General features: G+C 51.9%; 1 protein-coding gene across 2 annotated transcripts; it reads right to left on the reverse strand.

The window, feature by feature from the left end:
* Window positions 1–8,195: 8,195 nt before the first annotated feature.
* LOC137161712 (2'-5'-oligoadenylate synthase 1-like) lies at window positions 8,196–13,660 on the reverse strand. Of its 2 annotated transcripts, none has more exons than XM_067561144.1 (6): window positions 13,483–13,660; window positions 12,506–12,800; window positions 12,012–12,187; window positions 10,538–10,770; window positions 9,498–9,642; window positions 8,196–8,940 (listed from the first exon to the last, which is right to left on the reverse strand). In XM_067561144.1, the coding sequence occupies exons 1-6, from the start codon at window positions 13,645–13,647 to the stop codon at window positions 8,590–8,592; spliced, it is 1,365 nt and encodes a 454-aa protein (XP_067417245.1). In that variant the 5' UTR covers window positions 13,648–13,660; the 3' UTR covers window positions 8,196–8,589. The 2 variants fall into 2 exon arrangements, with proteins under 2 accessions (XP_067417245.1, XP_067417244.1); XM_067561143.1 differs by having other exon boundaries at window positions 8,196–9,075.
* Between the last annotated feature and the right edge of the window lie 290 nt (window positions 13,661–13,950).

Genomic DNA, 13,950 nt, shown 5'->3' on the forward strand with positions numbered 1-13,950 from the left:
TCTCTGCTCCGCTTCAGGCAGAGGAGTGTAGAGACTTAGGCAAGGAAAGCGGCCGTGGGAGAAAGCGAGATTTAGATAAGGACGACAGCAGCTGCAGCAGTATCAGTGAAGATGAAGAAGGGGGGGAAGAGAAGGCTGGGAGGAAAAAACGAAGCAGTAGAAGGAATGGTGACTCCCCTCCCCTGCCAAGCCCCGGCTATATCCGCACAGAATGCAAGTTCAGGGCTGAGAAATCTGGAGAGTACACCACCACCACCACCTCCACCGTTGCCCCATTGCGCCTGCAATATATACCCGATGGGCACACACAGCGCTCGCTGAGGGTACACACCCCTTTTTCCCCTGGGGATCTGATTATTTGGCAAAAAACCACCCCCTCCTTTCGGCAAGACCCTGTTACAGTTATCAGAAAATTCCGGACTATTGTCCTAACACATAATCCGTCATATGTGTTTGAAGGACGAAAGGTAAAGGAACAATTGAAAGAAGGGAAGAGAAAACAGGATGAGCTCAAGCTGTTAGCTGTGAACATGCAAAATGCAATGTTGACCCAGAGAGGGAGAGGAGGATATTTTCTTAGAGGCAGAGGCAGAGCAAGAGGAAGAGTGGGGGGGCAAGCTGCAAATACAAGAGAAACGCCAGTATGTTTTTGGTGCAAGCTGCCAGGACATTTTAAGCGAGATTGTCCAACTCGCCTAGCTTCGGAAGCTAATGCCTATGCCTATGCCATGCCAGCTCCATACAGCTCATCATACCAGCAAGGGGTACCCCCACCTCCTCCTCCACCTCCCTCTGGCGGGCAGCCAATTATGCCTGACCAGGGATACTCTTATTCACAATGATGTTTAAAGGAAAATCTCGAGCTCCAGGATGCTGAAAGTGCATGTGATGATAATTTGTGTTGTTTAAATATACCTGTGTGTTATAAAAAGGGGGGAGAACCATATGTAATTATAACTGTGGGGAATGTAAATTATGAATGTTTAATTGATACAGGGGTAACAAAGTCAGTTCTGGCGATAGATGCAAATGTAGTAGGGTACAAACTTGATGGGAATGAAGCTATAGTGGGGGTGGGGGGGGGAACAGTTACGCAAGTTCCTAAGACTGCGCCAGTATTAGTTACTGTGGGACCTTTAATTGTGGAACATCAGTTTTTGTTGACCGATTCCTCTCCAGTTAATTGGTTGGGGAGGGATTTGCTGTGTAAACTGAAGGCCACTTTGCATTGTGATTCCTCTGGTGCTGTGAAATTAGATATGCCCCTAGACGAGTTGGAGAATTTTGTGATGGTATGTTGTGCTGGAGTCAGGAAACTAACTTTGCCTAAAGAATTACAGAGCCTGCCTGATTCCCTGTGGGGATGGAATACTACTGATGTTGGACTCCTTCGATCAGCACTGCCAGTAACTATACAGGTAAAACCTGAACCCCCACCTGCTGTGGCTCAGTACCCAATTTCTAGAGAGGCAGAGAAGGGCTTGGAGCCCTTAATTGATGCTTACCAGGAACAAGGAATTTTAAGGCCTTGTATTTCACCTTGTAACACTCCGATTTTTCCAGTTAAAAAACCTAAGCTAGATGATCAAGGAAATCCTGTGTACAGATTTGTTCAGGACTTAAGAGCAATAAATGCCTATGTCATTCCACGACATGCAGTCGTGCCCAGTCCTGCCACCATCGTGACTGCTGTCCCTGTCGAGTCATGTTGTTATTTTGCAGACCCTGGATTCCTGCTTTTGGGGAACTTGTGAGTTAACTAAAGCCTCTGTCCCAGAGCCTCTTGAAGAGACTGCTGAGCTGAAATTAAGTGAAGCTCCAGCCTTGGGACTCCCTGATTACAGAAAGCCATTCCACGAACGAGGGGGGGTGGCCTCTGGAATCCTAACCCAGAGTTTCGGCTCCAGGAGACAACCGGTAGCTTATTACTCTGCCCAGCTAGATCCAGTAGTCAAAGGAGCTGTGGGTTGTTTAGGAGCTGTTGCAGCCACAGCAGCGATGATTACAAAGAGTAAAGATCTTGTGTTGGGCTATCCTTTGACTGTATTTGTGCCTCATGAGGTGAAAGCCCTTATGACACGAGAGAAGACCCAAGCATTCTCCCACCAACGAATTGCCCAGTATGAAGTGATTTTACTGGCAGCAGAAAACATCACCCTTCAAAGGTGTTCCATATTAAATCCAGCAACACAATTACCAGAACCTGACCTGATAGAAGAGCCCCATGATTGCTGCAGTCTGCTGTGTGTCTGCTCCAGTGTTCATGCCAGGAGTACAAGAGAAGGAAATATCAAATGCCATAACTGCAGAAGAGAAAGCCTGGTGGGTAAGGCTTTATGAGGCAGTGGAAAAGGAGGGATTATGGTGGACTCCCCAAGGTAAGCCCATTTTACCTTTTCTTTTGTGCCAGCAGATTCATAGCCAGGGGCACTATGGGGCGGCAGCCATCGCAGATACCATCCTGCGTACATGGTTTGCTCCTGGAGTCCATCAGGTAGCAAAAAGGATAACCCAATCCTGCCCCACTTGCCAAGCCTTTAATGCAGTACCCCGGAAAGATCTAAAAGAAGGTGCCCAGCCATGGACAGTTTTACCATTTGAAAACTTGTAACTGGATTTTATTTCCTTGCCAGCCTGTCAAGGTTACAAATATGTTGATCAGTTAACCCACTGGGTTGAAGCTACTCCTGCCAGAAGTGCAACTGCAACTGTTGTAAGAAATTTTTTGTTAAAGGAGATCATCCCTAGGTTCGGGCTCCCTCAAATGGTTAACTCTGACCAAGGCAGTCATTTTCCTGAAGAAACGCTGAACGAGGTGTATGCAGCTTTTGGAATTACCAGGAAACTACACACCCCATACCATCCGCAAAGTTCGGGACAGGTGGAAAGGGTAAACCGGGAAATAAAAACCCTATTGGGAAAACTTTGCCGTGAATCACAATTAAAGTGGCCTCAGGTCCTACCTATTGTTTTGTTTCAATTAAGAAATAGGCCAAGGAAAGATATTGGTCTTAGCCCATATGAAATGTTGTTTGGACATCCCCCTGCAATGGCAAAGCAATTTCAGTTTCTCACTAGAACTCTTATGGGAGGGGATTTCCAATTATATGAGTATGTGAAATCCTTGCGTAAGCGTTTTTTCTCTTACAGAAATCAGGAGCTCTACTCCAGCCAGTTTCCCTGGATTGTGAGGTGCACCCTTACCAACCTGGTGACCGCGTGTGGATAAAAATTCCCAGACGTTCCAGTCCCCTAACGCCAGTTTGGGAAGGACCATTCCAGGTGCTGCTAACTACCCATACAGCAGTAAAGGTGCAGAAAAGTCCTCCTGGATCCACCATTCCCAAGTGAAGCCAGCAGTATATGATGACAGTACCCCGGCTGTGGTACCACCTTTGAAGCTAACCCGACAGCCAGACTCTAATGCATGGACTATTGCTCCATTTACTGAACCAACCTAGAATGTGTTTATTGAGCTAAAATACTAATGAGTTTTTTTTTGTTTTGTTTGTATAATCACTGGGCTTATTATTGACATTTCATTTTTGTGCTGGAAAATAGAGAAAATGGTGAAAGTCCAGGGTTTTGAGACCTCTGCCTCCCATCTAGTTTTCACCCTCTGTTATTTTTGGCTGTTTACAGGGCATGGGAGCTCCACCCCGGACTCCACCCCAGATACCCCTTATCAAACCCAGATCCATCCTTCCCATAACAATTGGTGGGTAAAAATGATTCGTACTGCTTTAAATTCCACTGCTTTTTGTATGATGGGGGGAGATAATGTAGGGTCATCTTTGACCACTTGTTTTATTGGGGTAGCCTGTAATTTTCCCAATATTCATGCTTATACCCAATTAATCGATTACAACAATTTTACCTGGGTAGTGGGAGACCCACCCCGATGGGGATCCACTCTTAAGCCCCAGCCACACTGGACCAATGCAGAAATAAAACTTGGAGACTGCCCAACTACCTGCGTGGATCTCTTTTCCTGGTGCAGGGCAAACGAACCTCATTTGGATATTTTTCCAACAGGAGGCCGCACGGGGAGCTGCGAGGCCAGCGGCGGAGCGGTGCCCAGGGGCCGCCTGGGCCTGGGGGGCTCCGGCCTGGGGAAGGCTGGGGCTGGGGGACGGATCTGAGGTGGTCCCAGGGGCATCGCAGCCCCCCAACCCCTAGCGTGGCACCCACGGGAACTGGTTGCTTGATGCCAGGCAGGGGATCCCTGGGCTGCTCCCCCCCGTGGGCCTGAGCGAGCCTAGGAACATCCCCCCTCCTGCAAACACAGCCGTCAGTGCCCCGCCGGGAGGCCCAAAGCACCTGCCCTCTTGGCCAGGCCACTGCAGCTCAGCCCCCACTAGCCGGAGTAACTCCAGCTTCCCATCCCAAAGGGACCTGTCCCCCCCATGGACTGGACAGGACCATCCTGCCCCTCGGCAGCCCGCCTGACCAAGAGCAGGGAGTGTACCCTCATTGCCCTTCCGCGAGACACGTCGGTATTATCCACGGGGAAACCGAAGCACAGTGAGGTTATGTCACCTCGCAGATTTGGGATGCTGGCACATGCTGACTCTTTCCCCTTTTCACACACAGTCCTCTGCCCTGTCCTCAGCCATTCCAAGGCCAGAGGGGACCGCTGTGATCAGGTTGTCAGACCTCCTTCGTTGCGCAGGCCAGAGGACGTCCTTGAATTAATTCCTGGATGAACTAGAGCAGATCTTTTAGAAAAACATCCAATCTTGATTTAGAAATTGCCAGTGAAAAAGAATCCATCACACTCCTCAGTTTGCTTCTCGCTTTTTTCTCTCTGTTCCCCTTCTTCCTCCCTTTCTAAACCTTGTTAGTATATAGAATATAGATGATCTATTCAGGCCTGTCTGTAAAGGCCCATATTTTGTAAGTGTATCCTTATCACTTAGCTGGTTATAGGGGTATAAAATAAAGAATCAAAACCACAGGCCTTCTCTCGCCATGACAGTCTGCAGGAGTGGCGACCATAAGCTGAGAAGCATGTAGTCACAGACGCACATTCCAACATAACATCTAATACCTGGCTGTTAAGACGGTGATCCAGTCTAACACCTCCAGATCCAGAAAAGATCCTAGATTGTTTAAAGGAAACTTGGTTTGCTAGCATTCTGTCTGGCAAAAGAATTACTTGTCAACAGTTGTGGTTGTAAAATCTACACTCCTTATTGTATTGTCTTTATGGTCCCCAATTCTCTATTATCTATTTGAATGTTTTCTGTCCGGTTCTTTGATTGTTTCTGTCTGTTGCGTAACTAAGTGTGATCAGTTCAGGTGGTGGGATATGATTGGTTAAAGAATTATGTTACAATATGTGAGGATTGGTTAAAGAATCATTTTGTAATATTGATAAAGAAATGATTGGTTAAGATACATTATAAAAACTGAGGTAAAACAGGAAGTAGGGGGAAGATGTATTGGTGTAAAGGACTGGGGGTCCTAATGGATGCTTGCTTGAAAAGATCCCAATAAACCTGTCATATTGCGTGCTGCTGGACTCGGGATTTCTGCTTCTGTCAGCGAACTAAGAACTGAAAGGACTGGGGAGGAGGGGGTTCCCTAACAAACCAAAAGCAGTTAAAACACCCAAATATACCACAAAAATGAAAGTTCTGTAGCACTTTAAAGACTAACACATTTAATTTCAGTAGGCATAAGCTGAAACTGAAATTAAATTTGTTAGTCTTTAAAGTGCTACAGAACTCACATTGTTTTTGCTGTATACAGACTAACACGACTACCCCTCTGGAACAAATATACCACATTATCCAACAGATATGGACTCTCTTGTCTGTCATTTGCCAATGAGCCAGGGATATCTAGAAGATGCTCTCAGTACTTCAGAGTATCTAACGCAGAATATTTCTTCTTAGAAATTTAAAAAAACCCAAAAAACATCCAGGCTCTGTTTGCTCCCAAACAAGTCCAGGAATAAATTGATTTCAGGGAATGCAGCAGAAATGACAAAACTCTCCTTTCACGGGTTCTCAGCAATTGGTTTCAAAATCTGATGGGCCGAGTCGCTTTCAATTTTGTAATGCATCAAAGCTCAGGAGCTTTCATATTACAGTGTTGTCATTTCGTGTGATTCTCTTTTTTCAGAACCAGGATAGTCTTAGAGGGCTGCACCGTGTAGCTGAGTTGTTACTGCACCCCCGTCACTGGGATCTCTTGGGGCTCAGCCTTGAGCGGATTGTGGAGCTGCATAATCCCCGAACTGGGACAGCGAGTGTCATCTAGCTAGCAGCTGCCCCGATCTGCTTTGGAGGAAGCCCCAATGATTTCCCTCTTAATACCCTGGATGTAAGTGTCGGGTGCAGGCTGATCCCAGATCCCAGCATGCCGTGCACCATCAGTGGGGCCACACGCTGCAGGGTGAGAGCCCCCCCCCCACTTGCTGCAGACAGTGCTGTTCTTTCTGCAGTCCGCGGGCATAGGCGGAAAGCTGGGTGCTGCCCGGTGACTCCCACTGTTGGCTGATCCTGGCATTGCCTCTGCTGCTGGCTGCTCCTACTCTGCTCAGCAGGGGGGGGCAGGCTGGACAGAGATATCTCCCCCATATAATTACGTCCTGGGGTGGGCATCAATGGGGGTGGGGATTTGGGTGTATGGATGGCCCCCCCACTAGCTATCCCTCCAGCATTCCCGCCCTGCCGCATCCCGCTCGTCTCCCCCTCCACAGCTACCCACGGTGGAGGGGCACAGACGGCTAAAACAAATGGAATTTATGTTACAAATGAATTGTCTGTACTGTCTGTATAATACACACTAACGCCGCACTCATTGAGTCATTCAGAAAATCACGCGATGTATTAGGAGACGCTTGGAAGAGCCGCCGCTTTCGTGCGTTCTCTGAGAAAGACGCTCCTTTTAGTTACCACTGACAAAGCTGTCTCCAAGTCCCTTGCTGCTCGCCCCTCTACCGTTTAAATCACTTGTGCTTGTATTATCATCACGGATAGACACTGTCTGTCTTTGAGTAGCTCATTCTTTTATGGTAGCCATTAGAAATTGCCTTTAGAGTATCTGTTAGTCAACATTGTGTATTGTTCTTTAATGTCATAACTCAAGTAACTCTGTTTAATAGCTTGTCCTATTACATTGTAACCAATGGCCCAGGAGACTCTATATTATAAATTTGGAACACCATCTTAAATAACCTACTCCATTTTGTACTCTTGATGAAACTTTTTTTTAGGTGTATGTCATTTAGATGTGTGAACGAGAGGTGTGAATGCAGGGTATGATGGGATCAGTCTCTGCTGCCAGCCTGTCCTGATGAAATGCAAGTGCCACCTTCATGGCTGAAAAATGCAGACAAATCCCTGAAAAAGCAAGAAGGCGGCTCTACCCCAGAAAGGAAAAGACCAAAGTATAATCAAGACAAGATGAACGTCATGTCTGCAATTGACTGGTGATCAGTGATCACACAGGAGCCCTGCGGCAGCGGACACAGCAGGACTCATAGACTCACATCAAAATTAAAACCTATACAAGAATGGGTGAGATTGTAAAGCTGTGGGTAACGTTCTGCATGGCACCAAAGAGTGTTGGTGCGCACCTGACAGAGATCCCGCTCTCCCCCGTGCCCGGCTTCCCTGGCCAGGTAGCCGCCACGAGCTGCAAACACCAGCAACGAACTCAAGCTACGATCTCAAGCAACAATCAGGACTGGTAAGTTATACCTGATGAACTGCAGAACTTTTGGGGTGTGTGTGTGTGTAGGTTCTAGATATTAACTATTAACGTAATTGTGGTTTTCTCATAATAAACGTGACATATTGCCTTGTCCCCTGAATAAGATCCTGCTAGTCTTTTCTTTTACAAGTATAACAACGGCACACTGGTCTCCCGCTGGGCTTGCTACAGCTGGTGTGTTCCCACCGCCTCGACCCTCGTCCACGCACCAACCCGCTCCTTCCTGTGTGGTTTCACTCACTCCAAATGATCAGGTGTCCATCTCCCCACCTGTCGCTCACTGGTCCCTGCCAGTCATTTGCAGGCCCATCTGTCACCCCAAAACAGGACCAGGGCACAGACAGATGGTTTGTTACCAGCGGCCTGGCAATCTATGCATCCATGAACCATGGTCCTATGTGTAGGGCAGCCGGGACCCACGTCCCACAGACACAACACCGAGGAGCAGGGGGTTATCTGAAGCTGTTTATTTCGGATTACAAGCAGCACATGCAGGTCAGCATTTGTCACGACACCGTGATGAAGACGGTGATCAGGGTTGGAGGATGGGGACTACAACGGACTATTGAACAATGTCTGGCAGATGTCCAGCGCCCAGCTCCGCATCAGGGAGTCACTACATCTCGGAAGGGACCATGGGGTGGAACGGAAAACAGCTCCCAGGAGCTGTGGCAGGAGGTGTAGGGATGGGCCGGTGCTAAGGGAAGACGTAATGGTGCTGATTCTGGAATATGGAAGGCTGAATTGTCACGCAAAGGCTCTTGGGGAAACAGAGATCTCCCAGCTGGGGTCTCCTCTGTGCTGCTTTCTCTCCTGGGGATGCCTGCCCGCGGAGGTGCAGATCCTGGCGGCCCAGGGACCGTCTTACCCACCCCTAAGGCGCAAAAGCAGGTACACCGTGCTCTTGTTCCGGATGCCGTAATGGGAGAGCATGCAGCTGTCTTGCAGCTCTTTGCTGTTGAATGTCAGGATCTGTTGGCTGACCGTGACACCTGTGCGACCCTCGATCTTCTTCTTCAGGCCCAGGACGGTGTCACTGGCGCAGACGGCATAGGGAGAGGTCCTGCTGTTTTGGTCCTTCACAAAGATCTCCATCTCTTGGGGCTCGGTTGTGAGCATCAGGATGGTGGTGTCGTAGAAGATGCTGTATGATGCCAGGGTCTGGTCATCCAGCAGTGGCTGGTTCCCCATGCCAGGCTCCTGCAGGGCCAGGCGCTGCACATAGGGAGAGATGCGCCATTCTCGCTCGATCGCCTCCTTAATCTCCCAGATGGTAGTGTAGGGACTCAGCCGCAGGGCCTGCCTCACCCCTGAGAGCTGCTTCACTGTCACCTGCACGGGTCTGGCTGGCTAGAAGAGAAAGACAATGAGGCGGGGGTGGGTGGGTGCCGGACTGCCTAGGTGGGGCAGCGGCGAAGGTCTAACGGAGCCCTGGCATAGGCACCTCTGCTGGGGACTGGAATCTCAACGGGAACATCTCCCGTGGCTCTGGGCCATTAGATTCTGTAGTAGGGAGCGGGGCAGGTGTGTTCCGGCTACTCCAGCCCCAGCCTTTCCCAGCAGGGGACGCTGTGGGGAGCGGGGCAGGAGCATGGTGCGTGTGGGGAGCTCCTGGCTACTCCAGCCCCAGCCCTTCCCAGCAGGGGACGCTGTGGGGAGCGGGGCAGGAGTTCCCGGCTAGTCCATGCTTAGGAGGTTCTGGGCAATGAATAGCTCATCACAGGCGGCTGTGGGAAGGGGTCCGGGAGGGTGTGGCGGGAGTCAATCGGTACCTGCACATTCCAGCAGCGGATGGGGGCGAGGCCGTTCTTACAGAACATCTGGGCCTGGCAGATGGCGGCTTCTTTTGCCAGCAGGTCCCATTTCTTTCCTTGCCCCAAGGTTCCCGTCGGGTCGGCTGGATCCAGGATCACGGGGCTGCGAACACACAACAGAGTCTCTCCGTTGCTGGCTCCAGGGCTGAGCCGCCTGCGCAGCTGCCTCCTCACGTGGCCGGCAGCCCCTGGGTCTGCCCCAGCCCGCTCCCTCTCCCCTGTGAGCTGGGCCTCAGCTCTGTGTCATCTCAGCTGCGTGGTGCCTGCCCCTACCTTAGGGGACCATGGGCACCCCATCGGGCCAGGGTGCTGGGGTGCAGAGAGGAGCTGGCGGAGCGAGTCTCAGGCCTGGCCAGTTGGAGCCGGAGTCTGACAGGCTCGGGGATGGGGCTAGGAATGAGGGGGAGCATGGAAGGGGGCACGGGACCCTGGAAGAGCCAGTGTCCAGGCAGCAGGACACTGTAGTGATACCTTGCACCTGTCTCTAGTGCTGGTCCAGGTGTTTCACCAGGTGCCACATGCCCTCATTGACAAGCTTTCACCCCCTCAGTGTCGTCATCCCCACCGTGCCCCTGGGGAAACTGAGGCCTAGGGTACTGGTGGCGGAGCTGGGGACAGGCTGAGAGCCCCCCCACCTGCTCATACAGGCGTTACTGGGTGGAATCTTGCCCCCTTCAGTTAATGGGGTTTTGCCAGTGATCTCCATGGGTCTGGGGACTCCCCTTGGGCGAACGCCCCCTTAGAGGCAGCCTGGCTGCCCATGGTGCCGGGTGTGCTGGGGACGCTAGGCTCTGCTGATTGCACTGCTGGGCTGATGCCAATGTAGCCGCAGGGGCTTCGGGGATGGCAGGGCTGAGTAGAGCTGCTGGTTCTCTGCAGGCTCCCATGCCCCTGGGTGTGCCAGAACCCCCCTCTCCCATGTAGGAAGAAAGACCGAGCCACAGCCTGACGTGAGCGAGCCGTGCAGGAGCCGTGAGGTGCGGACGCTGGGCTCTCACCTCGGCGCCCTCAGCAGCTGTTTGACGTGGGGCCCGATCACGGGAGACTGCAGATCGTAGAACTCGGTCCAGAAGATGCAGAGCTCGCGGTACCGGCGCAGCAGCTCCATCACCGTGCGGAATCCCTCGGCCGTGCTGAAGTTCTCCGCGCTCTCGGTGCCGACCTCCCAGGCATAAATGGTCAGCAGCTCCAGGGCATACTTGGGGGGCAAGCCCGACATCCCCTTTGAAAGCTGTTAAATAGATGAGGGGAAGCCGGTCTGTGACACGAAGTGGGGGGCAGGGGGCCTCAAATCCCTCTTCCTGCATGGTCAGGTGAGTGCCCTCCCCAGATCTGCCCATGGCCCATCACAACCCTCGGCTACTTAGCAGTGACCACAGAAGGGGAGTAATGTGCCAGCTAGAGAGTGTGTGTCTCTGTCGGGGGGATCCGAACTGCTGAGTTGTGTGTCAAGGCCCTATACTGCTAACACTTAGTGGGGATTCTCCTTTAGGATTCTCAGGTGGCAGAGGCCCGTGCTTCTGAAAAAGGGGGATTCACATTTTATTCCCACTGCCAGTGTGAAATCCCAGCACGCTGTGGCATCAGACACCTGAATCATTTCAGGCGTTTATTAGGATAAAGAAAAACTTTCTCACCTTCCCACCCTGTAAAGTGTCATTTAACAGCCGAGTGTAATTTCCACTCATGTGAGCTGCAAACAGGTCCTTAAAACATTATCTGGACTTTGCTCTTTGATCAGTTGCTTGCCCTGAGCGTGTGTGTTTGTAATGAAGCCACAGAATTTAGTTCCAATGAGTAAGTGAAATATATACATATTCATTTTTGTTTTGCTTTTGAATTATTTTAATGGAGTTTTCTTCCCTCCCCCATCAGACTCTGCACAGGATGGTCAATGATTCTGTCCCTTATCCACTGGTCTGGTTCAGGATCAGGAGATCCCGCCCGCAGTTCCAGGAGAGTGACCTAACCCATCCAGCCCAACAGATATTCTGGGACTGCTAAAGTTTTTAGGGCGTCTGCTAAGTTGGGGAAACAAACCCCGATTTTTATCTCATCGACCCCCAATTGGATGAAAGACTAGCAGCTACTGGAAGGCTTGGGGTGGGTGCCTGATTCTGATTGGTTGGAGTATGCCAGAGGAGGCGCCGTAGGGGCAGGAGGAGGCATGGCTTTGCAGCAGGAGGTGAGTTGAGGTCCTTGTTCACCATCACAGCGCAGAGCATGCCGGGTGCTGGGAAGCCAAGTTATATTCTGGAAAGACTTGAGATGCACCGGCTGGTGGAGGGGCCCCTGTGACTATCTGCAGTAGTTTTATTCCCGAGGGGTTTTTAATGTGTGGGAGAATGTTTTGGTCAGCCCGGAGATTGCCGCACATGTGTTAATATACAAGGGTAGCCCCCAAGAGCGCCGTGGTGCGTGAGAAGGAGCGTGGGGCATGTAATCGAGGGCAGGGAGGGCAGATCTCCTCACCTCTTTGTACCAGTGCTTGATCAGCCGCAGCAGGTTCTTGAGCTTGGCCGGGCGACGCTTCACAAAGTCCCTCTGCAGCTCGGTGAAGGAGGTGCAGAAGTCACCGGGGCCGGCGCCGGCCCGAATCAGTTCCTCATAGACCTGGGGGGAGGGTTTGATGCCAGGAGTCACGTGCCCTGAGGGAGAAAGCGGGGGTCACTCTGGATCAGTCTGGGATTCCTGCCTGATTGGTGCCAGGGACAGGGTGTGCCTGGGGGGCGGAGAACATGTGGTACTGAAGGGAGTCCTGTCCCAATTGGCCTTGTGGCCCAGTGATGGGCTATTCCTGTGTCCCATACACAGGATGCACCTGAGTTCCCAGCAGCCGTCTCAGGACAAGCCCTGGGGCCCAGGAGGACGCTGGGGGGGGGGGGGGGGAGGTGCGCCCCCAAACCTGCCAGATCCCTGGAGGCTGAGCTGAGGGGCAAGAAGGGGACCCTGAGGACAATCCCTACCTAAGGCATCATAGGCCGGAAGCACGTCCACCTCGATGGATTCCTGTCGCTTCTTCGACTGGATGGTGATGGAGAGCGAGCGCGGGCAGGTGTGCTTTGCTTTCGGCTGCGAGATCTCCACGTCAACTCTGAAGGCGATGGTCTGTTGGCACCGGCTCAGCTGCTGCTCGATGGTGCCAAGCACCGAAGCCCGCTTCTCGACCTGGTCCTGGTAGCTGGAGAAGCAGTCGAGGAAAAGGACCAGATCCGCGTCTGAGTTGTTCTTCAAGGCCGTTCCCTTCCCTGCCGAGCCACCCTGCCAGGGAACAAACGCATCTGCTCACTGCGCCGCCCTCTCGGCAGCACTGCCTGACGGGACCCTGTGCCCCCGGGCCCGGAGAAGGTAAATCAGCTACTCTGTCTCATAAAGCTAGATTAAAAGGCAACCCAGATAAACCAGCTCAAAGGGCTTTTTTTGTGACCCAGCATGTGGAACTCACTCAGTGAAGCCAGCAGAAGGGTAACTAGCACACCCATAAGGATTTTAGACAGGAAGAGAAATGAACAAGGGATACAAACCCCCATGCTTCACGGCATAAACCAACCACGAACTGATTGGGGTCAGGAAGAAACTTTCCCATAGGCACGTCATTCTATAATTGTCCAGGAGGGGGCCTCTTGTGCCTTCCACTGAAGCAGCTGGTGCTGGTCAATGTCAGAGACAGGATACCTGGCTAAAAGGGTAACTGCTCTCATCTGACAGCGCAGTTCCTATGTTCCTACTGGGAAGCCAGAGTGGGTTTGGGATAATGCCTCCTGCAGCCAGCCTTAGGTGGGAGCCACGGTCAGCATCCGTTGAAGCATCTGGCTGGCTGTTTTGGCTTGCCGTGATTACAGCTGAGGCTCCCAGACCTTTGCCCTCACTTTCCAAAAGGAACCCTGGAAAGCTCTTTCCCACCTGAGAGAACCGGACAGGAGCTGGTCTAGGAGAGACTCACCTTCACCGTCTTGAGCACCTTGATGTCGTCAAAGCACGTCTCCTTCAGGAAATCACAGATTCTCCGCACAATATCTTTCACCTGCTGCCGGAATTCCTCGCTGGGCTGGAGATGCTCCGCGACCCAGGCATCCAGTGAGCTGGCAGGCACCTGGTACAGCTCCATCCCTGCAGCTTGGCTCCTTGTCCCTGCTGTCCTCTCCTGCTGCTGCTTTTAAGCAACCCGGGCACAGCCCAGCCCTGCTGATCTCATCCACACACACCCCCGCCCCCCCCTTTATGGCGTCAGACCAAGCTTGTTAAGGTGGCCTGGGCTCCAGGGTTGAAACTGTCCCCCAGACGCCTGCTGGGTTGGGACCAGGAGAAGAGCCTGGGGGCTGGTCCCCAATTCCAAGGACAGCTTGGCCCCCGTCCCATCCCCAGCTGCTGGCATTCATAAAAGGGTGCTGCCCCTGGGCCCTGCTTCATG

The sequence above is a fragment of the Emydura macquarii genome, unplaced genomic scaffold, assembly GCF_026122565.2.
Source record: "Emydura macquarii macquarii isolate MOO-44397 ecotype Brisbane River unplaced genomic scaffold, CSIRO-AGI_Emac_v2 contig_2369, whole genome shotgun sequence".
Taxonomy (NCBI): Eukaryota; Metazoa; Chordata; order Testudines; family Chelidae; genus Emydura; species Emydura macquarii.